The sequence below is a fragment of the Eubalaena glacialis genome, chromosome Y (genome assembly GCF_028564815.1).
Source record: "Eubalaena glacialis isolate mEubGla1 chromosome Y, mEubGla1.1.hap2.+ XY, whole genome shotgun sequence".
Lineage (NCBI taxonomy): Eukaryota > Metazoa > Chordata > Mammalia > Artiodactyla > Balaenidae > Eubalaena > Eubalaena glacialis.
The window spans coordinates 5,793,335-5,818,853 of record NC_083737.1 but is presented as its reverse complement, the minus strand read 5'-3'; the positions used below and the strand labels follow the sequence as shown (position 1 = coordinate 5,818,853).

At 44.6% G+C, this 25,519-nt stretch overlaps 1 protein-coding gene across 1 annotated transcript in view; it reads left to right on the top strand.

Moving 5' to 3' along the window:
• Positions 1 to 25,519, top strand: part of LOC133082937 (acetylserotonin O-methyltransferase-like) — a 195,311-nt gene that overhangs the window by 112,149 nt on the left and 57,643 nt on the right. The window contains exon 12 of the mRNA XM_061179620.1: positions 15,108 to 15,180. Within this exon, the coding sequence (XP_061035603.1) occupies positions 15,108 to 15,180 (73 nt within the window). The remainder of the gene's footprint in view (positions 1 to 15,107; positions 15,181 to 25,519) is intronic.

Genomic DNA, 25,519 nt, shown 5'->3' with positions numbered 1-25,519 from the left:
CAAGAAACATCGGATAAGACACAGAATGCAGTGGCCTGAGTACCCTGGATTGGGTGGAAAGTCAGGACTTAAGGAATGACACCACCGGGTTGAAGAGTGTTTCTCCCTAATATCCGTGTCCATCTGGAATCTCACCTTATTTGGAAATAGGGTCTTTGTAGACGTCATTAGTTAAGACGAGGTCCTACTGAAGTAGGGTTGGTGCTTAAGCTTTTTAAGAAAGGGAAAATCTGGACACGGAAACAGACGAGGAGAGAGTCATGGGATGACAGAGGTTGGAGTGGTGCATCCACTGGCCGAGGGACACCAAGGATCCCCAGCAAACACGGCAAACTGGGAGAGGGGCTAGGCTCTGATCCCCCCTGGAGCCTCCAGAAGGAAACACCCCTGTAGACACCTTGATGTCAGACTTCTGGTCTCCAGAACGGAGAGAGAATCAATTTCTATCAGTTAAGCTGCACAGTTTGTGGCTATTTGTTATGACCACCCTAGCAAGCTAATACAACGGTCAATAATGTGGGGTTGAATTTCTTGGAATTTCTAGTCTCCTTTCTATTCTGGGTTTCACCCGTGAATAGGTGGAAAGTGGGCAGCAGGCATGGGCAGCAAAAACTCCAAGAGATAAGCCCACCCAGCTGAACAGACAGCTGTGAGAAGGGAGTCTGAGTCAGAACAGATGCGAAGATTCTGTTTTTTAATCTGTTTTTCCTCTTCTGGCTCAGCCCCAAGGCCGGCTCCGGTTGTGAAATTACACGACCAAGGTGACAGTGTCAAGGGCACCCCAAACCCCAAGTGGATCCCCAACTCTGGGTAAAAAAGCCAGAAAAGGGGGGTTTTTCATGGAGTGAAAAATATAGGGGCCCCAGTATTTTTCCTCTTCTCTTTTTGAAGCCACTTCACGCTGCTATTCGAAGTGAATGTTGTCAACATACCAAGGAAAGGACAAAGATTGTCCATTGGGTAAAAATCAAGACCCAGTGACCCATCACCTAAAAGGAACCCACTTTATTTTTTATTTTTATTTTATTTTATTTTATTTTTGGCCACACTGTGCGGCATGTGGGATCTTGGTTTCCCGACCAGGGATCAAACCCGCATCCCCTGAAGTGGAAGTGTGGAGTCTTAACCACTGGACCACCAGGGAAGTCCGGAACCCACTTTATTATTTTTCTTTGAAATTTATTTTTATTTATTTACTTTTGGCTGTGTTGGGTCTTCGTTGCTGCGCGTGGGCTTTCTCTAGTTGCGGCGAACGGGGGCTACTCTTCGTTGCGGGGCGCGGGCTTCTCATTGCGGTGGCTTCTCTTGTTGCGGAGCACGGGCTCTAGGTGCACAGGCTTCAGTAGTTGTGGCTTGCAGGCTCAGGAGTTGTGGCTCGCAGGCTCTAGAGCACAGGCTCAGTAGTTGTGGCGTATGGGCTTAGTTGCTCTGCGGCATGTGGGATCTTCCCGGACCAGGGCTTGAACCCGTGTCCTGCATTGGCACACGGATTCTTAACCACTGCACCAGCAGGGAAGGTCCCCCAAACCCACTTTAAATAGAAAGATACAAACAGATATAATGTATCAGGATGGAAAAAGATAAACCATGCAAGCAGTAATCAAAAGAAAGCTGGAGTGGGTAGATTAATAATCAGACAGAGGAATCTTTGGAAGAAGGAGGCATACCCACGATAGAGGGAAATTACACAATGCTGAACAATTTGCAAGAGTCATAAAAATGCTATTTGTGTCTGCACCTGAAAGTAGGGCTCCAAAGTATGCAAAGCAAGCAGTGATAGAACAAAAAGGAAAAGCAAACAAATTTGCAGTAATCACTGGAGACTTCCACACTCCTTTCTCAACAGTCAATAGAATAAGTAAACAGGAAATTGGAGAGAATATAGAGGACCCAGTTGACATTTACAGAGCACTTCACAGAATAACGGCAGAGGACATGTTTTTTCAGGGTCACATGGAATACAGACCCTCTGCTGGACCAGAAGCCATACCTTAAATAATGTTGTAGAATTTAAATCTCACAGGATATGTTGTCTAACCAGAATGGAGTTGACCTTGAAATAGGTCACTGAAAGACAACCAGAAAATGACCAAATGTTTGGGAATTAAATAATACACTGCTAAATAACCATGGCTCAAAGATAAATTCTCAAGGGAAACTAGAAAATGTTTTGAACTCAAGGAAAAAAATAATAAACATTTCTGGAATGCAGCTAAAGCAGTACTTTGAAATTTGGGGCATTAAATGCTTATAGTAGAAGAAAAAAGAAACTTCTCAAATCATTCATCTAAGGTTCTCCCTTAAGAAATTAGAAAGAGGTGATCAAATGAAACCCAAAACAATCAGAAAGAAGGAAATAATGAGGTGAGAGAAGAAGTCGTTGAAATCAAACAGGGAAGGACAACAAAGGGGGACTTCCCTGGTGGCGCAGTGGTTAAGAATCCACCTGCCAATGCAGGGGGCACGGGTTTGACCCCTGGTCCGGGCAGATCCCACATGCCACAGAGCAACTAAGCCCATGTGCCACAACTACAGAGCCTGTGCTCTAGAGCCCGTGAGCCACAACTACTGAGCCCGCGTGCCACAACTACTGAAGCCCGTGCGCCTAGAGCCCGTGCTCCGCAACAAGAGAAGCCACTGCCATGAGAAGCCCACGCACCGCAACGAAGAGTAGGCCTCGCTCGCTGCAACTAGAGAAAGCCTGCATGCAGCAATGAAGACCCAACACAGTCAAAAATAAATAAATAATAAATAAATTTATAAAAACAAAACAAAAAACCAAAAACCTGCCCTTCCTCCATTAAAAAAAAAAAAAAAAGGAAAGACAACAGAGAAAATAAATAAAGGCAAAAGCTAGTTCTTTGCAAACATCAATACAATTGAGAAACTTTTACCCAGGCTGACCAAGGAAAACAAGATATGGATATAGATACAGATATAGATATATTCTCTCTCTCTATAATATAGATAGATGATTGATAGATAAAAGAGAGAGAGACACAGAGAGATGCACATAGAGAGACAGAGAGAGAAATAATACAATAAAAACATCGGGAATAAAAGAAGGGACATCATTACAGACCTGAGAGACATTAAAATGATAATAAGGAAATAACAAAAAAACTTGACCCATATACTCAACAGTTTCCATGAAATGGAGCAGTTCTTCACATATTACCAAAACTCACCCAAGAAGAAATAGATGACTTGAATTGCTCTATATTTATTTTTTTATTCTTTATTTATTAAACAAATTGAATTCTTTGTTAAAAACATCCAAACAAGAAAACTGTAGGCGTGGATGGCTTTAATGGTGAATTCTCTCAGACATTTAAGGGAGAAACAGTATCAATTCTACAAAACATCTTCCCTACATGGAAGGGTATGAAACACTTTACGGTTCCTTTAGATGCCAGGATTACTTGGATACACAAAAACCCCACCAAGACCTTACAAGGACAGTGAACTACAGATGGATATGCTTTGTGGACGTAGCTACAAAAATCCTTAACAAAATATGAGCAAATCCAAATCTAGAAGTATTTTAGAAGGATGACAGATCCTGACCAAGTGGGGTTTATAGTGGGCATTTCCAGATCCTTCATCATTTGAACATCAGTCGATGTACTTCTCCGTCTGAACAGGCGAGAGAAGAAAAACCCATTCACTCATCTTGATAAATGCAGAAAAAGCCTTTGACAAAATTCAAGATCCATCCATGACCCTCCGCCACCTAGGATTAGAAAGGGGTTGCTTCATCTTGGGGAAAAAGATGCCCACTCTCACTGCTACAGTTTCCCCACATCGTACGGGAAATCCTAGCCAACGTTCAATGATTAGAGGGATGAACAAAAGGCAGACAGATTGAAAGGGAAGAGATAAAAATGCCATGGACCGACTTCCCTGGAGGTTCAGTGGTTAGGTCTCCACGCTTCCACTACAGGGGGCTCCGGTTCGATCCCTGGTCGGGGAAGTAGGATCCCGCTTGCCGCATGGCACAGCCAGAAAGAAAATGCCATGGATGACTCTGAAGCAGGTGGGGCTGTCAGAAAAGCAAGGTGGGATACCAGAAAAACATTGTGTCTATGTGTATGGGGTCGGGAGAGCGACACCCACCCTTCCCTCACCTGGACCAAGTCCCGGTCTCTCTCTAAGAGTGTCAGGCTCTTCCCCTCCACAGCGAGTCCTGCATGAGGTGATCTACAGGAATTCTCCCATCTGTGATTCTACGTCTTGAAATCATAGATCTACAGGCCGAGAGTCAGCAGCTAAGTGTGGGAAAGGGGCCCTAATATCCGACTTTAAAATTAGGATTAAGATGGGCAGCCGTGGGACATCCATCCCAAGCTCTGTTCCTGGCCCCATTTCCTTTATTTTCTCCTTTCTTTTTACCTCGTAAATAGGAACTAAATTAGGACCTAACTGCTCTGTTAGGTTTTCCGTGAGAAAACTGTTAAGAATGCTTCTTGTTAAAAAATTATTATTTTAAACTGGAGTATAGGTGATTAACAATGTTGCATTAGCTGCAGGTGTACAGCAAACTGATTCAGTTATCCATATACACGTATCTACTCTGTTTCAGACTCTTTTCCCATATAGATTATGACAGAGTACTGAGCAGAGTTCCCTGTGCTCTACAGTAGCTCCTTGTTGGTTCCCTGTTTTATATGTAGCAGTGTGGACATGTCAGCCCCAAACTAAGAATGCTTCTAAACACAAACTGAATCTTGATGGCGAGGAACGACTTTTCTATGTGGGGTCTTAAATGCCAGTCAAAAAAAAAAAAAAGAGGGCTTCCCTGGTGGCGCAGTGGTTGAGAATCTGCCTGCCAGTGCCGGGGACGTGGGTTCAGGCCCTGGTCTGGGAAGATCCCACATGCCGCAGAGCGGCTGGGCCCGTGAGCCACAACTACTGAGCCTGCGCGTCTGCAGCCTGTGCTCCGCAATGGGAGAGGCCGCGATAGTGAGAGGCCCGCGCACCGCGATGAAGAGTGGCCCCCACTCGCCAGAACTGGAGAAAGCCCTCGCACAGAAACAAAGACCCAACACAGCCGAAAATAAATAAATAAATAAATTTATTAAAAAAAAAAAAAAAGACAACTTCAGATATTACTCCAAAAATTCAGTTTGATGTCACACTACCACTGGTGAAAAGAGGCTATGGGTGCAGTAATTCAGAAGAATAAACTGCCTTGAAAATCCACAGCAACGTGGCATCTCCCCAATGCGACAGCCCTCATCTTAATAAGGAATGGAAGCCCTTTTAGGGTTGGCAGTTCACATCTTGCCTTTCCAGAGGGTGGTGGTCTCAGAAGTGGGGGAGGGACCTTTGCAGAGGAGGGACGGGGGCCTACTTTAGACAAGCAAGATTCCAAAAGATCAGTCGTGTTCTTAACCGACTAAAAGTGGTTTCCTTCCAAGAGGGAACAAATTACTGGTAAAACGCCCAGACTTCTCTGCATTCTGCCAAGAGCAACGCGGATCTTTACAGCATCACTGTGGGCAGATCCTGGAAACACAGGAGCTGTCATTGCCAGGCAAAATAGAGACAGAATCTACAAGGGGGATACTAGGGGTTTCAAAGGTCCTCGATAATAACCTATAAGGGAAGAGAATCTGGAAAAGAATATATATATGTATAGCTGAATATATAATATATATATAACAGAATCACTTTGCTGTACAACTGCAACTAATACAATATTGTAAATCAACTATACTTCAATTAAAAAATAAAAAGTAAAAAGTCCTTGATATAATCCGTTGTCCAGTAGCTCACGCCTGTTACCGGCATGTCACTCACTCATCCCTCTGTGTCCTGATTAGTTTCCACTGGTCATGAGGTCATTGGATACTGCTCAAGACTAAAGGTTGGCTGCTTGATGGATCTCCCAATGAGGAAGGCAAGTTGCATGTTCCTTAGAAACGTCTTAGTGGATGAGGGCACAGGAAATGTTTGTGGAACGAAACTTGATGACCCAAGGATATCTGAAAATCCATCCCGTCATTGGAAGACATAACAATGAGACTGGAAAGGTCAGATGCAAAACGCAGCAGGAAAACGACTGCCCCTCAATTTTTTTTTAAAATTTATTTATTTATTTATTTATTTATTTATTTATTTATTTATTTATGGCTGTGTTGGGTCTTGGTTTCTGTGCGAGGGCTTTCTCTAGTTGCAACAAGTGGGGGCCACTCTTCATCGCGGTGCGCAGGCCTCTCACTATCGCGGCCTCTCTTGTCGCGGAGCACAGGCTCCAGATGTGCAGGCTCAGTAGTTGTGGCTCACGGGCCCAGTTGCTCCGCGGCATGTGGGATCTTCCCAGACCAGGGCTCGAACCCGTGTCCCCTGCATTGGCAGGTGGATTCTCAACCACTGCGCCACCAGGGAAGCCCCTGCCCCTCAGTTTTTAACAGAGGAATCATCGTGCCAGGCACAGTCCCAGCCCCATGCAAACGATCTGAAGATGATGGTGCTTGACCTTGTGGGGTACGGGTTCAGTGTGACCAGAGTGTTTTCTGCCAAGTACAGAACACTGTGGTTCTCGTAGCCGACCGAGCACCTTCATATATTATGACTGCAAAATATGGATCCAGCGCAGGAGTCTTCCCGTTACTTTATGTATTGCCCGGGAATGCAATTAATAAACTTTATGAATACGGCATAAAGTTATCAGAGCGTTTGGCAGATTCATTAGGACTTTTAAAAGGCTTGGAAAGCAGATTTAATGCCTCAGGAAACCATTTAAAAGGAAGAGTAATAGGTTTATTATATCTATCCATAATATCTTACCAAAGATGGTCAGCATTGCAATATGCATCACTTTCTGTTTACTGCAATAAAAATCAGATTACAGGGAGCAGGCACAGAAAAATACAAACCCACGAAAATTTGTGAATGGAAGAAACAGCCGGAGGAGCTTTAAGATCTTATGATGAATTATCTTAATTTTCCACTGCTTTCTATTCAGAACAAGTCCCTTCAAAATAGTTTTATTTATCTTCTTACCTTCCTAGAAGGTAAAATGAAACAAAACGAAGTAAAAACTTTTTGTTTTTATATTTTAAATTAAAAAGCTCCCTATTCAATTTGGTAAAATTGCTTAAAAATAAAGTAATATTTTGGAAATCATATATTTGATAAAGGACATGTATCTAGAATATATAAAGGACTCTTATAAGTCAATAATACAAAATTAAATAACCCGTTTTAAAATGGGCAGAAGATCAGAAGAGATATTGCTCCAAAGAAGATACACAAAGGCCAATAAGCACTTAAGAAAAATGCTCAATGACATTAGTCATTAGAGAAATACAAACCAAAATGACAGTGAAATATCACTTCACACCCAGTCAGATGGCTAAAATCAAAGTCAGGTAATAACAAGTGTTGACAAGGATGTGGATGGAAATCAGAACTCTCCTACATGGCTGGTGGGGATGGAAGAGGGTACAGACACTTTGGAAAACAGTCTGGCAGCTCCACAACATGTTAAAAGTAGAACTTCTGTATAACCTAGCCACTCCACTCCTGGGTGTATATATTGGTGAATATACCCAGGAGAAACAAAGACATATATATGATGTATATCTTCATGAAAAAGTTTGTACACGGATGTGCACAGCAGCACTAATCACAACAGCCAAAAAGTAGAAACAACCCAAGTATCTGTGGATGGTTGGATGGATGGATGGATGGATGGATGGATGGATACACAGAATGGGTCCCACACAGTGGAATATGACTCAGCCATGAAAAGGAGTGAAGCTCTGACACAGGCTACCACGTGGATGGACCTTGAACACATGATGCTCAGTGACAGAAGCAGACGCAGAAGGACATAACAGTGTTTGATTCCATTTACAGAAAATATACAGAACAGGCAAATCCACAGAGACAGAAGGGAGATTCGTGGATGCCAGGGGCTGGGGGAGGGGGTTGGAGAGTGACAGCTAAGGGGTGAGATGTTTCTTTTTGTGGCGAAGGAAAAACGTTAAAAAAAAAAAAAACTGTGGTGGTGGTTGCTCAACTCCGTGAATACGTTAAAGCCAACCTCATAAATACACCCAAAACTACTGAATTGTACGCTTAGAAGGGTGAATTTTACCATATGTGAATTATATCTCAATAAAGAAAACCAGAAAGGATAGCAAAATATAAACTAAATTTAAATATTAAAAATTTTTAAAAGCCAATGGATTAAATAATTAATTTTTTAAAAGCTATAGAATTAAATAATTTTTTTAAATAAAGCACTTCTGCTACATTAACGAAACATGACAGTTATTGTGAAGAAAAGTCCTTGTGCAGATACTAAGTTGTGAGCTGAACTAGCTGCTCTTTTCGTGGAACACCATTTTTGGCTTCTTGGTTGGAAGATGCCACGTGGAGCAGAGTATCCTGGTTTATTGCTAAACCGGCCCTAGGAAAAAGCTTTAAAATTGGTTTTCCAAGCCAGCCAACCGGTACACGAAAAGATGTTCAATGTTGCTAATCATCAGGGAAATGCAAATCAAAACCACAGTGAGATATCACCTCACACCGGTCAGAAGGCCATCATTAAATAGAACACAAATAATAAATGCTGGAGAGGGTGTGGAGAAAAGGGAACCCTCCTACACTGTTGGTGGGAATGTAAGTTGGTGCAGCCACTATGGAGAACAGTATGGAGGTTCCTTAAAAAACTAAAAATAGAGCTACCATATGATCCAGCAATCCCACTCCTGGGCATATATCCAGACAAAACTAATTCGAAAAGATTCATGCACCCCAAAGTTCATAGCAGCACTATTTACAATAGCCAAGACATGGAAGCAACCTAAATGTCCATCAACAGAGGAATGGATAAAGAAGATGTGGTACATATATACAATGGAATACGACTCAGCCATGAAAAAGAATGAAATAATGCCATTTGGGGCAATATGTCCCTGTAGCTTATTTATACATAGTACTCTGTACCTCTTAATCACCTACCCCTATCTTGCCCCTCCCCTCCCCACTGGTAACCACTAGTTTGTTCTCTGTATCTGTGAGCCTGCTTCTGTTTTGTTATACAGTATTCACTACTTTGTTGTATTTTTTAGATTCCACATATAAGTTAGATCATACAGCATTTGTCTTTCTCTCTCTGACATATTTCACTTAGCATAATACCTTCAAGGTCCATCCATGTGGCTGCAAATGGCCTTATTTCATTCTTTTTTAAGGGCTGAGTAGTGTTCCACTGTATAAATGTACCACATCTTCTTTATCCATTCCTCTGTTGATGGACATTTAGGTTGCTTCTGAGGGTGGGTCTTTAATCCAGTGTAACCGGTGTCATTATAAGAAGAGAAGACACAGAGAGAGACACTGAGAGGAGAAGCCATGTGACGATGGAGCAGAGATTGGTGAGATGTGTCTACAAGCCAAGGACCAGCAAGGATGGCTGGCAGCCCCCAGAATCTGGAGAGAAACCTACAACAGATTCTCCCCTGGAGCCTCCGGAAGGAACCGGCCCTGCCCGCACCTTGATCTGAGACGTCTGGTCTCCAGAACTGAGAGAAGATACTTTTCTGTTGGTTTCAGCTGCCTGGTGTTTGGTCCTGTGTGATGGCGGCCCTGAAACTAATACAGGTGTATGCACTCAGGTGGCTCATCAAACTGCATGGCTTGGCTGCATCAGGGTTCAGGGCAACGTAATATTAAATGAACAACATCCAGTGAGTGATCGCCATTTCTCTGTGTTCTCCGGGGGAATCCACTGCCTTGCTCTCCCAGGCACACCATGTATGATATTTGATGTTGGTTATTTAGACTCACTGGTCCGAAATGCTTACCCTCCATCATCCTCCGATGACCTTCCATCTACAGAGCAGGCTCTGGTTTGTTAGCAGGATGCAGTGTATCAGGGGCTTTCAGATCTGTCTTCTCACTTAATTCTCTGCAGACATTGAGAGAAAGGCCCTATTAATATCCCATTTTATCAAACGTGGGAACTCTGGGGCTCCTAAGATGAGGAATAAGGGAGTGGGCTTTTATACCCAGATCTTCTGCCCTCCCTAATCAACAAGTGCTTCCTCAACCTGGCTGTGCATCCAGTTCAGTCCAGACACCCCATAAAAACACACATTCCTGGGCCCCGTCCTCTGAGAGTGACCTGGGTAGATATCAGGTTGACAGTATTTTTAAGAAGTTCCTCCAATGATTCTATCGCTGGCCCCACAGAGAGGCGCTCAGGGAAAACACTGAGAATGTTTGCAATTTCGTCATCATCTCTCTGGGTTAACAAGAGCCTTGGTCTCATATCTGGAAGAAGGAAAGAATTCAAGAACCGTTTTCTTTGCACGTGCACTATGCCCGATATTCAAGCACAATGTTGCAGAAAGTAAGATGACTTTATTTGCGTGTCCCGTGACACATCAGACGTGGTTTCAGGAATCAGTTTGCAACAGCACGGGAATCATGGACCAGCTTAAACTGGTTTTGCCTCCTTAAATAGGTTGTTGTTTAATCAAGCTGAAACAGCACCAGCTTAACCTGGTTTCGCCTCATTTAATAGGTCGTTGATTCATCAATCCTCGAGTTATTTTACAGAGACAGCACTGCACATGCTCAAGACAAGAAACCATGTTTCTAGGGTGACCTCGGAACCAAGAATCTTCAGTCTACAGAACTTAAGGACTAGAAATGTTACCACTGGAGCCCTTTACGAAGCGAGAACTCCTTCAATGAGGAAAATCTGGCTTCCAGCTGCAGGAGTAGCTTATATGGCCTGATTCGAGACTAGCCAATCAGCTTCCAAGCTTGAAACTCCCTAACCCCTTAAAGTTCACTCCAGACGCTGAATCGTGGAGATGTGTTTGAGAGCTCAGCTTCTTGCTGGTTGACCTGACAGTAAAGCTCTTCGTCTTCTGGGAAAGCTGGTGCCATAGCACTGGCTTCTATGCACGTCGGGCGGTGAGCCTTTGCTCCGTGACAAGTTTTAGGGGCGCTTGTCACACGCTGAGTCACCTAAAGATACTGCATCTCGGTCAGTGTGCCCTCCACAAGCCCCACCGGCCGGATGAGAGGTCTGAGATGTGTGTCCAAGAGGGATGACAAGACGCTGGCGCCATTTTTCATGATGCCGTTGAGCAGGATCCTGTACCATGAATGGGATGCAAAGGTAAGAATGCGGGTGCCTTTATGTGTGCAGCCTGGGCTGGATTTCCACGTGCTTTCTACAGAGGCACATTCAATCCCGTTCAGCCTCACGGAGGGAAAGGAGGCTTACACTCTCCCTAGTTCAAATAGGGTCACCCGGGGGAAAAGAAAGACCAATTAAGACTCCAACAGCAGTCTCCACGAATTGTTGCCAAACTTGCATATGGTGGAGCTGGGTGGAATATGACACCCTGAAAGACTCCTGCACCCACCCTGCCCATCTTTGTTTTGTGCCCCATCTTTTTCATCCAGCCCAGGCTGTGGTCGGTCACTCATGGACTTGGTCTGACAGCCGTGGGAGAGAAATGGGCTGAATTCTTAATGAGCTGGACCATTGTCAAAGCAAGGTGGGGAATCCAGGCTAAATACCATCTGGAAATGAAGATGCATTTTTCTAATTACTGGAATCGTGTGTCCTTCGTTGTATCAGTTTGAGGGGAAATTGTGATGTTTCAGCTCACTTTGCAATTTGTTTGTGCTGTTTTTGGAAATCTATAAAAATACTGAATGGAGTACACCTGAAACTAATAGACTCTACAGCAACTACAGTTCAATTAGAAAGCCCTGTAGGTTTTAAAAACCTAATTCAAGGCTGAATCAAGAGGTAACTGATTAAAACCTGAAACTTTCCCAAGACAGTGAGTGTATATTCCCAGCAGAGTAGCTAGAATTAACACTTTCCTGGTGCCTGTATCATAATCTTATATGGGGCCTTTGGCTGCGTGTGTTAAAACATTTATTGTTTAACAATAAGCAAACTATTGGTCCCATCTGCCCTTGCTGCCCCTCTCCCTGCCGAAAAACCATTCTGGTTGATTATCTGGTGAAAATCTGGCTTTGAAGCAAGGCACTGCCCTTCTCTTGCATGCTTCAAATTCCCCATCAGACCCTCAGCCCACCGGCTGTGTTACTCAGCAAATAACTAATAGACGATTCTCCATTACTCAGTTTCTCCGAGACCATATCTAGTCACCCCGGACCTTCTGTGCAGATGCATTTAACACGGAGAAGACTCTACCGCGTTTCATGTTTTATGTCCACGTGACTTCTCCCGTGTAAGCCCCGTGAGGGCAGGGTCTGTGCCCCACTGGGGTACACGGGGAAATTCAGAGGATGCCCATCTACCCAAGCCTGTTCGCCAGCGGCGTCGAGGGCAGCGCTTGCAGATAATTGCTACCAAACCGAACTTGAGTCCCGTGCTCAGCAAAGCCCAACTCCTGACCCCGGGCTGTGGTGAAGGAAAGAGCAGCGTTTGTCTGCAAGACGCCCCACATGCGGCCAAGTGTAGAGAAGGGCAGCTCGTGCCCAAGAGACCCGAACTCCCCGAAGGCCTTCAGGGAAAGGTGTTTAAACCAGGGTGAGGGAGAGGGTTTCGGGTGCGAGATCAGCTCGTGGACGTTCTTCGGCTTGGTTGGTGGGGACCAGGAGTCCACGTCGTCAACCTTCTGATTCCAACCACCTGGGGTCTCCGTGCTGGTGGGCGGCACGCAGGTAACTGCTCCCACCTGGTGGGGCTTTCAGTCTCTGCAAAGCAACGCAAAGGACGTGGCTCAGAATATGATGTGTAGCCCTTAGGGAGGAACTGAAAGTCCTTGACTTTGTTTAGTGGCTAAACTATTATTATTTTTGTCTTGCTTGACTGTGTTCCTTTGTTTCTATATTTTCTCACTTCTCTGATTAAATTTGCTCTCTGGAGATCCGGGAAGGCCTAGGAGGCTAAAGCTTTTCTTAGAAACAAGAGGCAGGGGACATGGGGGGAGGGGTCCATCCCCCGGTCTGTCAGAACATCCATAAGTTGTATATTCATGTCCTCGTACTCGGGAAACACCAGCCGCTTCCCCACCCAATGCTCGCAGAGAGAAGGTATCTTTTATCCCATGAAGAAAAAGGGGACTTTTTTTTATCAGTAGAGTTTAATTTTTTTCCCGTTTCTTCTTCGTAGAGACTGGCCTTTGTTCCTTTTCGTCAGCTCCCACCACCCCGCATCTTTTATTTTTTTTTATCTGGACCCTGGAGTCCGTCCGTTTCATCCTTGATTTGCTTCCTCTTGCAGTTGTACCCCTGCCTCAGGTCAAGGTCCTCCTCCTTCCATGGCTGCGTCTCCGATTTCCCCGCCTCCTGTTTTTGTGTTACGTGGGTGAAAACATCGAGGTGTGGATTAGCTGCCCCTCATTTCCGTTCAGGTAAATGCCACTCCTGTGTTCAGTACTCTTTGTCAGCAGAGGCGAAGTGGCATTTTGCTTAAAAACGCCTCATGAGTTCAACATTTCCCCGCTACAGAAAAAGCGTTAATCACCGTTACAATGCTCCCCAGAGCGGCCAGCTGAATCCTCCCCCTATTTGCCCAATTATTAACCAAAACATCACTCCTTTTTTGCCTGGTACGACAACAAAAGCGATAGTTTTATTTAGCGAGATTTTAAAATCAAGACGGGAATAAGTTACACAGTTAATGTGATATAGGCTAAGTGAGCTTAAATATGACGCAAAAGGGTTTGTTACAGTGGAACACACTTATGTTTTGTTTCATAAGTAATATAACTGACCAGAAGGAACTAGGAAGGAAAAAAATCATCAAAAACCACCAGGCAGGGCTTGTAGACCCCACGTAACGAACCCTTCTTCAAGGTTGGGCTCCCTCTGCAGACACAAGGCCACTTCGTTTCTGGGCCCGGAGCATCCCTCAGGGTTAGCAAGGATGCTGACAGGTCGATAGGAAACTTTCCTCAGAGTTCTTCATGCCCACGATAAGGATACTCTTTATTCTTCCCTGGGTATAAAATGTCCCCAAAGGGTTGGGGGTTTCTCTTGGCCAAAGGTCAGTTCTCCGCTCTCCACCTGGAGAGCTCCTTGTTCAAGAAATAGGTTTAAGGGGGGACTTCCCCGGCGGTCCAGTGGTTAGGACTCCACGCTTCCACTGCAGGGGGCACGGGTTTGATCCCTGGTCGGGGAACTAAGATCCTGCAAGCCACGGCCAAAAAAAAAAAAAGAGAAGTAGGTTTAAAAAATATAAGATGATTTCATTCTGCCATCATGGGCTCATGACAGGGACTCCCAAGTCTCATAAATCATCCGAAATTGTGTGCGAAAGTTTGATTCTTGCAAGTAAATACAATGCCACCTCTCCAGGCATTGGTGGTTTCCGCTTAGGAGTAAACGGTTGTTTACGCACCATCTGTTATTCACATATAGTACACAAACCAAGTGAGCATCTTCCGAGAGTTTTCACGCAAGATGGCGATTCTTTATTTTATGGGAACTCGGCTGCAGAGGTAGCTGGCAACGGTCCTGACCTTCGGCTGTGCCCTCAGGCAAGCAGGTCACTGTGTTCCCCGCCTGGGTCCTTGGTCTCGCTAATCAATAGAAATTGATTAGAAGCCAGATGAGGAATTCAGGCGAGGCTGTACTGGGACTCGTCCTGCAGCGGGCGGGAGTGAAAACAAGTAACAGGTGCCTTGCTCATTCCCTGAGGGCGAGCTGGTTCCTTAACGGGCTGAGGCTGGGGGGGGTGGTGATTGGGTGGGTTGGGGTGGAGGGATGGTTTACGGGGTCTGCCCACCCCTTGGTGGTGCCGTGCGCAGGAATCACGCGCAGGACCCTGCTTTTGCTGACACCACCTCAGAAACGGCAGTTGGGTTTTGGTCTTTTTGTATCTTATTGTTTATAATTCCCCACAGCTGTGGGCGGTTATTTTTAGTCCCTTATAGTTTCTTTGTATTTTGCTGCTGGAGGAGAGGTGTGTCCAGGTGCAAGCCCTGCAGCAAAGGGTCCCAGGTCCCAGCCCGTCTCAACTGCAATTCCCACAGTTTCAGGAAGGGGCATCATGGGTGTTGTATACAGTCGGTTCTGGATGTCAGTGTGGTGATTGTATACAGCCGGTTCTGGATGCCACTGTGCTTATTCTCACCTCTTGGTTATAGGTCACAGCTGGTTTTGCCTCGTCCTTTCCCACCGAGTTTGCCATGTGGTGTGCGGTTAGCGATGCTGCAAGCTGTGAGTATTTGTATGGACATTTTGGGGCCAAAAGACACGAATGCTTTTCGATTCAAATACAGATCACAAAAATGTGACCTTAGCATGGGATTGCTTGCAGGGCATGTACTTGTCCAAATGTATTCTATCATGCCTTAACGGTGCTTTAAAACTTCATCCCATAACTCAATTTTTCACACTTAAATCGCACTTTGTTTTTTATTGACCCTAAAATGAAGTTTGCTGGTGTATTCCACAAATTGCTATATGGGACCTGCAGGTGTGCTGATACAACTTTTAAAAGCGTTTGTAAAATCGTGCTGCATCTGTTTGCTCGGGCTGCCATAAAATAGCCCAGACTGGGGGCGCCTATAAACATCAGGCATGTATCTCTCCCAGTCCTGGAGGCTGGAGTCTGAGATCCAAGGGTCAGCAGGGCTGGTTCCTCCTGAGGCCTCTCTTCTGGGCGTGTAGACGGCCTCTCCTCCCTGTGTCCTCACGTGGTCTTCTCTCTGTGCGTGTCTGTGTCCTGATCTCCTCTTATAAGGACACCTGTCCTTTGGGATCAGGACCCACCCTAATGACCTCATTTTACCTTCATCCCCTCTTTGAAGGCCTCATCTCCAAATACTGTCACATTCTGAGGTCCTGGGGGCTAGGACTTCAACACGTGAATTTGGAGGGGACAGAATTCAGCCTATAGCACATAAAGGGACAATTTAACACAACCAGATACAACTGTACCCCTGCGTATGTATGTAGACCCCTCTTCTCACTGTTACTATGTCCACTTTTCCATTGGGGGTGCACTGGTCCTCATGTGCTTTCACCAGTGAACCTGAGTTTATTATGCACCTCAATTTTATAGCCGGCATCAAAGGTATTACCAAAATCCCAATGAAATGACTCCTGATACCTTAGTTTTTCCTACTAATTGGGCGTTTCTATTACAGGCCATTCTGTTCATCTGACTTGATTTGCTTTTCATGGGTCTATGCTTCTGTCTTCCCCTGATTTGGTCATTCATGGGTTATACATAGATTATGGGGAAAGAGGAACATCACAGAGGAAAATCAGATTAGTCCATATTCCCGGACAGGCAAAGCCAAACTCACCTCGTTTCATCCTTTATTAGGGTCATCCTTTTTTGTGAAATCCCTGCATCTCATGATTCAAAACTAATCGTCGGTGGATTGTTTATGCTTTTAATCCTCCTTAGTATTCTTTTATGTATGGTAGTCATTTTTGAATATATTCACCTTGGAAAAATGTAATATATGTCATAAAGCTCCATTTCCCTGTTTCCATCCAGCTTTTTTTTTTTTAATAAATTTATTTTATTTATTTATTTTTGGCTGCGTTGGGTCTTCGTTGCTGCACGCGGGCTTTCTCTAGTTGCAGCGAGCGGGGGCTACTCTTCGTTGCGGTGCGTGGGCTTCTCATTGTGGTGACTTCTCTTGTTGCAGAGCACGGGCTCTAGGTGCGTGGGTTTCAGTAGTTGTGGCATGCAGGCTCAGTAGTTGTGGCTCACGGGCTCTCGAGCGCAGGCTCAGTAGTTGTGGCTCACAGGCTTAGTTACTCCGCAGCATGTGGGATCTTTCCGGACCAGAACTCGAACCTGTGTGCCCTGCATTGGTAGGCGGATTCTTAACCACTGCGCCACCAGGGAAGTCCCCATCCAGCTTCTTGGTCTAGTAGGAAATGCTATTTTGAAAATTGTGCCCACGTAATGTGTGTACAAACTATATGTGCATATAATTATATATAACTATATATACAAGTTGTGTTTTACATATGTTTGTGTACATCATGTAAGAGGTAGATTTCACATTATGTCATTTTTCATCTTAAAAATTTTTTTTATTGAAGTAGTCATACAGTATTATGTTATACAATATAGTGATTCACAATTGTTAAATGTGATAGTCCATTTATAGTTATTACAAAATATTAGCTGTACTCCCTGTGCTGTACAGTACATCCTAGTAGCTTATTTTATACATAATAGTTTGTGTCTCTTAAACCCCCCCCATCTTGCCCCTCCCCGTTCCCTGTCCCCACTGGGGACACTAGTTTGTTCTCTACGTCTGTGAGTCTGCTTCTGCTTTGTTATAGTCACTAATTTGTTGTATTTTTTTAGATTCCACATATAAGTGATATCATCATATTTGTCTTTCTGTCTGACTTCACTTAGTATGATCATCTCTAGGTCCATCCATGTTGCTGCAAATGGTATTATTTCATTCTTTTTTTTTTATGGCTGAGTAGTATCCCATTGTATGTATGTACCACATCTTCTTTATCCATTCATCTGTCGATGGACATTTAGGTTGCTTCCATGTCCTGGCTGTTGTAAATAGTGCTGCTATGAACATTGGGGTGCATGTATCTTTTCTAATTAGAATTTTCTCCCAGATATATGCCCAGGAGTGGGATTGCTGGACCATATGGCAACTCTGTTTTGTAGTTTGTTAATTTTCTGAGGCACCTCCATACTGTTCTCCACAGTGGCTGCACCACTTTCCATTCCCACCAACAGTATATACATATTATGTGGGTTTTACCACAAACAGTGAGCATCTAGTGAGTTTCTTCCAAGCCTGTCATGTTACTGATGAAGAATCGGTGTTTGAGGCAGGTAGAGACTGGAGACTAATCGTCTTCCGGTATGTGGGCATAAACTAATAGAAGTGACATTTCTGCTCCATTTGTTTGATTTTTTCCAACACTGCACCTGGTGCTAGGGCTCTTGATGTTGCTGAAATAAAGTCATTCAAATTATCCAAAATTATTTTAAACAGTGACAAACTAGGGAAAGGCAGCTCTGTTTACTTCCCACATGGGCACTGATGCATTTTCAAACAAAATAGTGGGATATGACTAAACTCCGAATGCGTCGTGTCCAAGTACGTTTTGCTCAGTGATGGAAACAGCCCTGGGAAAAGTTAACATGGAATGAAGACCTTCTGGTCCGTGTCTCTTGGCCCATTCGTTTTCAACATTTGCTTCTCCTTGAGAAAGCTACCGAACAGAAGAGAAAGCACCAAATTAAATATTTGGAGATGGAGAGAGAACACGTTGTTCCGACGGCTGTACTTTTGTTTTTTTTTAATTGAAGTGTAGTTGACTTACAAATGTGTTTCAGGTGTACAGCAAAGGGATTCAGTTATAAATATATATATCTAATCTTTTTTTTAAAATGTCAATATACGCTATTTAAATTTATTTATTTTTATATATTTTTTAATTTTTTGGCTGTGTTGGGTCTTCGTTTCTGTGCGAGGGCTTTCTCTAGTTGCGGCGAGCGGGGGCCACTCTTCATCGCGGTGCGCGGGCCTCTCACTATCGCGGCCTCTCTTGCTGCAGAGCACAGGCTCCAGACGCGCAGGCTCAGTAGTTGTGGCTCACGGGCCCAGTTGCTCCGCGGCATGTGGGATCTTCCCAGACCAGGGATCGAACCCGCGTCCCCTACATTGGCAGGCAGATTCTCAACAACTGTGCCACCAGGGAAGCTCCTCTAATCTTTTTCGTATTCTTTTCCGTGATGGTTTATCACAGGATATTGCATATAGTTCCCTGTGCTCTACGGTAGGACCTTGTTTATTTTATATAAATAGTTTGTCCGATGGCTGTATTTTTCACGGAAGTCTTTGAGAACTCACCTGGCGATAGCATCTTGGGTGATCCACCCTCTTTGTTCAGACACTGTCATTTCCTCTCCAGAGGCCAGATGGCAAATGCAGGGGCGAAGGATAAATGCAGCCCCCATGGGGCACAACCACGGGGGCAGCTGAGAACCGCAGAGAAACGCACCCCGTGAGCTGGTGGGCTGGCGTCTGCACCCCGGGAGGTGGCCTCGGCATCAGGGGAAGACGGGCCTTCAGGAGCCGGAGGGCAGGCAGGCTTCGAGCCTGTGTCAGCGCCTTTATGAGCCCCCATGTCCTGTTCCTAGTTCGACCCCGGCTGGATGCCCTAGGGGTGTGTGGCGTTGTCTTCCTAAATCCCGGAATCCCTTTAGGAGTGTTTTAGTATTTCATTGAAAAATGTGTTTTCCGTAAGGGGTAGGAATGTGTGTCAATCAGAGTCGAATAGCTGCAACACATAGATTCCAGTGTCATGACAGCGAAGTTGCCAGGGGGTGGGGAAAGGCAGGCAAGATGGGAAAAGTGGAGGAAGGGGCACGTGTGGACACTGCCAGGGTCTAGAAGGGCACCCATCGCGTTGCTGTATGTGTCATTGGCTGGGACAGCGGCCCCCCTTCCTGCACGTGAGCCCAGGAAGACGAGGGGGTTGGTTTGGGTCACGCGTGAGCTGGCCGTCCCTTTGCTGTTTGTGCTGTAGAGCTGCCCAGCTGAGAGCTGCCGGCGAGTTAAGAACATCAAAGAGGAGAAAGAAACGCACTGAAAGAGCAAAAAGAGAGAGAGAGCAGCACACAGAAAGCGTAAGGAGCAGCGCCCTTGACCCACGGGTGGCACTGGGGCCCGAAGCAGCCCCACTCAGGCTCCCAGCGATGCCAGCTCTGTGTGCTGAGGGACACAAGGCAGATCCACGGGACCGTCGGGAGACCCCATCCGCCGCAGTCTCTGTGGTCCAAGGCGGGACCGTCATCACCTGTAGCAGAGATGCAGCAATCGCTCCTACTGCCTATGGGTTTGGCCAAAATCTGACAGCGTACGTAGGACACGAGACAGATTTTCTGTCGTGTCTGTTCTCCTGAAGAATCTATGACAAGTGTGTTGGCGGGGTCCCCTCCTTGGAGAAAGTGAAGCAGCTGAAGACGGGATCAATGGAGTGCATTAGGACGGGCGACATACCAGACATCAGCAACCGGGAACTGCAGGGTGTATGAGAGGTTTCATGTGTGTTCATGCAATGGTCTATTCCTCAGGCATTAGTCCATTAGTTTGGAGATAGGCTATTGAGATTGTTTGCATTCAGGAAAAGTGTGTGTGTGTGTGTGCGTGTAGGTTTGTGTGTCGAGCAAATTTAAATCTATGCGATAGTTGTTTAAAGTGATTTTAAAGGTCAGTTGATTAGCTTACGAAAATGAACTGCATTGCATCTCTTTGGCTTTCTTGTTTGGTGTGTTAACATTTACAGAACGTCTTTGTCAGCGATAATAGGCTTCTAAATTAAATTGCTGTTTACTCTTTTAAAACTATTTATAAATCATTAATACATTGGAGTAAAAAAAAAAAAAAAACAACTCAGAGCCCAAGGCTACTAATATGAAAATTAAAACTTGGTCCCAGGACACACCTGTGAGCCCACTACCCCACCCGTGAAAGACATTTGTTCACAGGTTTTGGGTTGTCTTTGCAGAAATTGTCCGGGTGTATGTATTTCATGTTAAATACACTGAAGTTATCCCTGGACGTGATATGGGCAGTGGATGCCAGAGTTTTGGCTTGGTTCTGGGTTTTTCCAGCACAAGTCATGTGGATGTGGATAGTTGTGTCTTGGAGTGTGTGTGCGAGCCTGTTTCTGGGGTGCAGACCTGAAACTCAACTCGTTTCCAGGGTGTGTGAATGTAAGTTTTGCACATGGGATTCTCAGGATTTGGTCCAAGTTTACACCTCCGCCGGAAGTATAGGTAGCTCGAATTCATCCACGTCCTGACCAACAGATACTGTCACGGCTTTTTGCTGATCTCATATGGTACCAAGCTTATTGTTAATTGGTATCATCTTTCCTCCTCTTATACGAATAAGCATGGGCGTTTCATCTCGGCTTTAAAATGAGTGTCTCTGTGGCATCTTCTCAAATATGCATGAGTTGTTTTGCTAGTGGCTGCCGACTCGCCTTTGCGGTGCCCGTGGCACCAATGACTACTGTCGTAAAGAGCTACTAAAATGGCCCCTTTTCCCACATCGCCCCCAGACCCGCACACCACCAAATGGTTAGACCTTCGGCGATCTGATAAATGAAACGTAGTATTTTGTTATTTCCGTCAGTGTTTCTTCAGTTATAGCAACTTGTCAGATATTTGCAAGATGGAAACATTTTAAGGCATCTTCTTTGGCTAAAATATTTCAACGCTCCACCTTACCAGGTACCCCGCCACGAACAAGTGATGCTTGGAATATCTGTTCTCTTTCTTTGTTATTTCAGTTCTCCCTCCCTCCCTCCCTCCCTCCCACCCACCTCCCTTCCTTCCGTCCTTCCTTCCTTCTTTCCAGTTAACGAGCATCATTTTGCCTCACCATGTTCAAACTATGGGCAACTCTCCATATCAAGAAAGTGGCATTGAGTTAATGCAAAGTAAAGTGATCTTAGCAAGTAAAACACCCCCCTGCCGCGTAAGTGCTTTACTCCCTCACATGGGCGTCGCCCAGGCACGGCACGGAATTGTTCACTCCCGCAAGTGACGCTGCTCAGCCCAGAGAGCGCGGCTGCAGTCCTGCCTTATGTCATGTCTTTGAATGAAACACTGCTGCGTTTTGTGCACTGCACCCTCTTGAATCGGGCTCTAGTTAACGGTGCTGTATTGCATAATTAAGATCTACTCTCTTCAGCAATTTTTACGTGTTCTCACCAAGAAAACGAAATGGTAGTTATATGAAGGGTTGGAGATGTTAAGTATTATCACAGTAATTATTTCAGAATATGCAAGAATCAAATGATCTTTTTTTTTTTAACATCTTTCTTGGAGGATAATTGCTTTACAGTGGTGTGTTAGTTGCTGCTGTATCACAGTGTGAATCAGCTGTATGTATACATATGTCCCCATATCCCCTCCCTCGTAGGTCTCCCTCCCTATCCCACCCCTCTAGGTGGTCACAAAGCACCGAGCTGATCTCCCTGTGCTATGCGGCTGCTTCCCACTAGCTATCTGTTTTACATTTGGTAGTGTATATATGTCCATGCCACTCTCTCACTTCGTCCCAGAAATGATCATGTTTTAATGTGACATGTGACATAGATTTAATTGACTTATAACAAATGTTATGTTATATCTCATAATATGCCATTGTTATCATGACGTTATGCTTGACCTATAACATATATCTTATAATTGCTATTATGATATATAACATGACATTATAACTGACATAACATGTCATAACATGTAATTGACATACAGCATACGTACAAAGTATATGTCGTATCATATAGTTGCCATTATGATTGATACATAAGAGGACATTATAGCTGACATATAACATGCAATACATACCATAACATGTAATTGACATATAACATGACACTCAGTGTATGTCATAACATACAATTGCCATTATGATAAATAAATGACATAACTGACATAGCATAACATACACAATAGCATATAATATATAACGTAAAATCGTCATATAGCATATAACCTCTTAAATTATCCCTAAACCACTTAAACTAAATATCAAAACCACAAAATTTTGATATTTAAAACCAAGCAGGGACTTCCCCGGCGGTCCAGTGGTTAGAACTCGGTGCTTTCACTGCTGAGGGTCCAGGGTCACTCCCTGGTTGGGGAACTAAGATCCCACAAGCCGCGCGGTGTGGCCAACAATAAATAAATAAATAAACATTAAAAAACCAAACCAAAAGCCCAAACAAAATAAAAGTGAAAGTGTGTCTTCCAGGAAGCCCTGGTAGAAGCAGGTGTGATCTCAGTTCCTTGGGAAACACCTTAGCTCCTCGTCTGTGAGGAGATGCCTGGCAATTTCACGACGCTCACAAAACCACGTCAAGGGCTCTGCTCCTGGTATCGCAGCCCGAGGTGAGCGCCAGGGCTGTGGATTCCAAAGAGAAAGTATCCCGGAGAAGAGCAATCATCTAGGCTTTATTTCCCCCATACACACCGTTTATTTTTGGTGGCCTGACTTTGTCTGAATCCATGTTTTAGAAGAGAAATTGTGCTTTATCATCTTTGATTTTGTGATAAGACTCTAGATTTTATTTATTTATTTTAGAAAAACAAAAAGCCCAGCTGTCTGTCAAGCCTTGTTAAATTCTTTGACGTGCCCACCGGGAGGAAGGAGGGAATCATGACAGTTTATAGAAAACTTTGGTGGGAAATTAACTGCGACATTAATTCTGTCGGAGGATACGGGTCTAGGTCCCAGCTACGTCCCTTCCTGACCGTGTGTGGCCAGCAGAAAAATGACCCCCGAAGATGTCCAATCCCTAATTCCTCATCCCCAGAGCAGGTGGGCATGTTCCCTTATGTGGCAAAAGGGAATTACGGTAGCAGGTAGAGTTAAGGTTGGTCATGAGCTGACCTTAAGATGGAGATGATCCTGGATTATCCAGATGCGCTCAGTGTAAGCACAGGGTCCTTCAAAGTGGGCGAGGGAGGGAGAAGGAGGGGCAGAGTGATGTGATGTGAGGAGCATAGGACCAGCCTTTGTGGGACTTGAGGATGGAGGAAGGGACCACGGAGCCAGGCAATGTGGGTGGTCTGTAGAAGCCGGAAAATGCAAGGAACAGGTTCTCCCTTGGCGCCTCGAGAAGGAACCAGCCCTGCTGACACCGGGTCTTAGCTTTGTGGGGCTTCTGACCCCCCAAACCTGTGAGATAATAAATAGGCATCATTTGAGCCTTGAGGGTGCGCTATTGTTACAGCAGCCGTTGGAAAGAGATACACATATAAATGGCTCATTAAATCTTAACTTGGGTCTGTCCTGCTGCGCAGAAACTTCCCAGGGTACCCACAGAGTGAAAGCCGTGGAATAAAAGGCAAATAGCGCTTTTAGTAAAACGTGATCCCTGCCCCCGGGAGGAGAACCTCGGGGCGGGGGGGATTGCCCACGCACACATCAGTGTTCTCCGTCTTCTTTCTTTTTAGTGTGTGTCATCCCTCCTTCATTTTCTTCCCCTTCTTTTTTACTTGGGGTTGAAGAAATCATGCCAACTTTCAGTTTTATTGGAGCAAAGGAAGGCCTAGGATGTGTGTTTGAAACTTTTTAATAACCATTTTATTGTAGTGAAATAGACAAATCATGAAATGCACCCTTTTAACCGTTTTTAAGTGTTAAGTGGCGTTAAGTCCGTTCACGCTGTCGTGCAGACATCACCATCATCCTCTCCAGAACTCGTTGCCTTGTGCAAAACTGAAACTCTGTCCCCATGAAACACTAGCTCCCCTTTTCCCCTCCCCTGGCCCCAGCACCCATTTTTCTTTCTGACTAGGGATTTGCGTATTCTGGGTATTTCCTGTAAATGGAGTTACACAATATGTGTCTTTCTGTGTCTGGCTTCTTTCACTGAGCACGATGGCCTCAAGGTTCATCCATGCTGTAGCCTGTGTCAGAGTCTCCTGCCTTTTTATGACTGAATACGATTCCATTGTGTGGATGGACCACACCTTGTTTATCCATTCATCCATGGATGGGCACTTGGCTTGTTTCCACCTTTGTGAATAAGGCTTCTATGAACCCGGGTGTGCAAGTATCTCTTCAAGACCCTGCTTTTAATTCCTTTGGATAAATACCAAAAGTGGAATTGCTGGATTGTACGGTAACTCTATTTTTAGCTTTTTAAGGACCCTCCATACTGTTTTCCAGAGTGGCTGTATCAATTTACATTCCCACCAACAGTGTAGGAGGGTCCCTTTTCTTCACAGCCTCACCCACACTCATTACTTTCTGTTTTTCTTTCTGTTTATAGCCATCCTAGTGGGTGTGAGGTGGTGTCTCATTGTGCTTTTGATTTGCATTTCTCTAACGATTAGTGATGTTGAGCATCTTTTCATGTGCTTATTGGCCATTGGCATATCTTCTTTGCAGAAATATCTGTTCATGTTCTTTGCCCATTTAAAAAACTCAGTTTTTTTCCCTCAGTGGGCTCCCTTTATTATTTCCGTTTTTTAATTTTCTTTTTATTTATATATACATATTTAAAATTTTTACTGGAGTAGAGTTGCTTTACAATGTTGTGTTAGTTTCTGCTGTACAGCAAAGTGAATCAGTCGTACGTATACATGTGTCCACTCCTTTTTGGATCTCCTTCTCATTTAGGTCACCACAGAGCAGTGAGTAGAGTTCCCTGTGGTATGCAGTAGGTTCTCATTAGTTATCTATTTTATACATAGTAGTGTATATAGGTCAATCCCAATCTCCCAATTCATCCCATCCCCCCTTTCCCCCCTTGGTGTCCATACGTTTGTTCTCTACTCCTGTGTCTCTATTTCTGCTTTGCAAATAGGTTTATCTCTACCATTTTTCTAGATTCCACATATATGCATTAATATCCGATATTTGCTTTTTCTCTTTCTGACTTACTTCACTCTGTATGACAGTCTCTAGGTCCAACCACGTCTCTGCAAATGGCACCATTTCGTTCCTTTCTGTGACTGACTAATATTCCACTGTATGTATGTACCACATCTCCTTTATCCATTCCTCTGCTGATGGACACT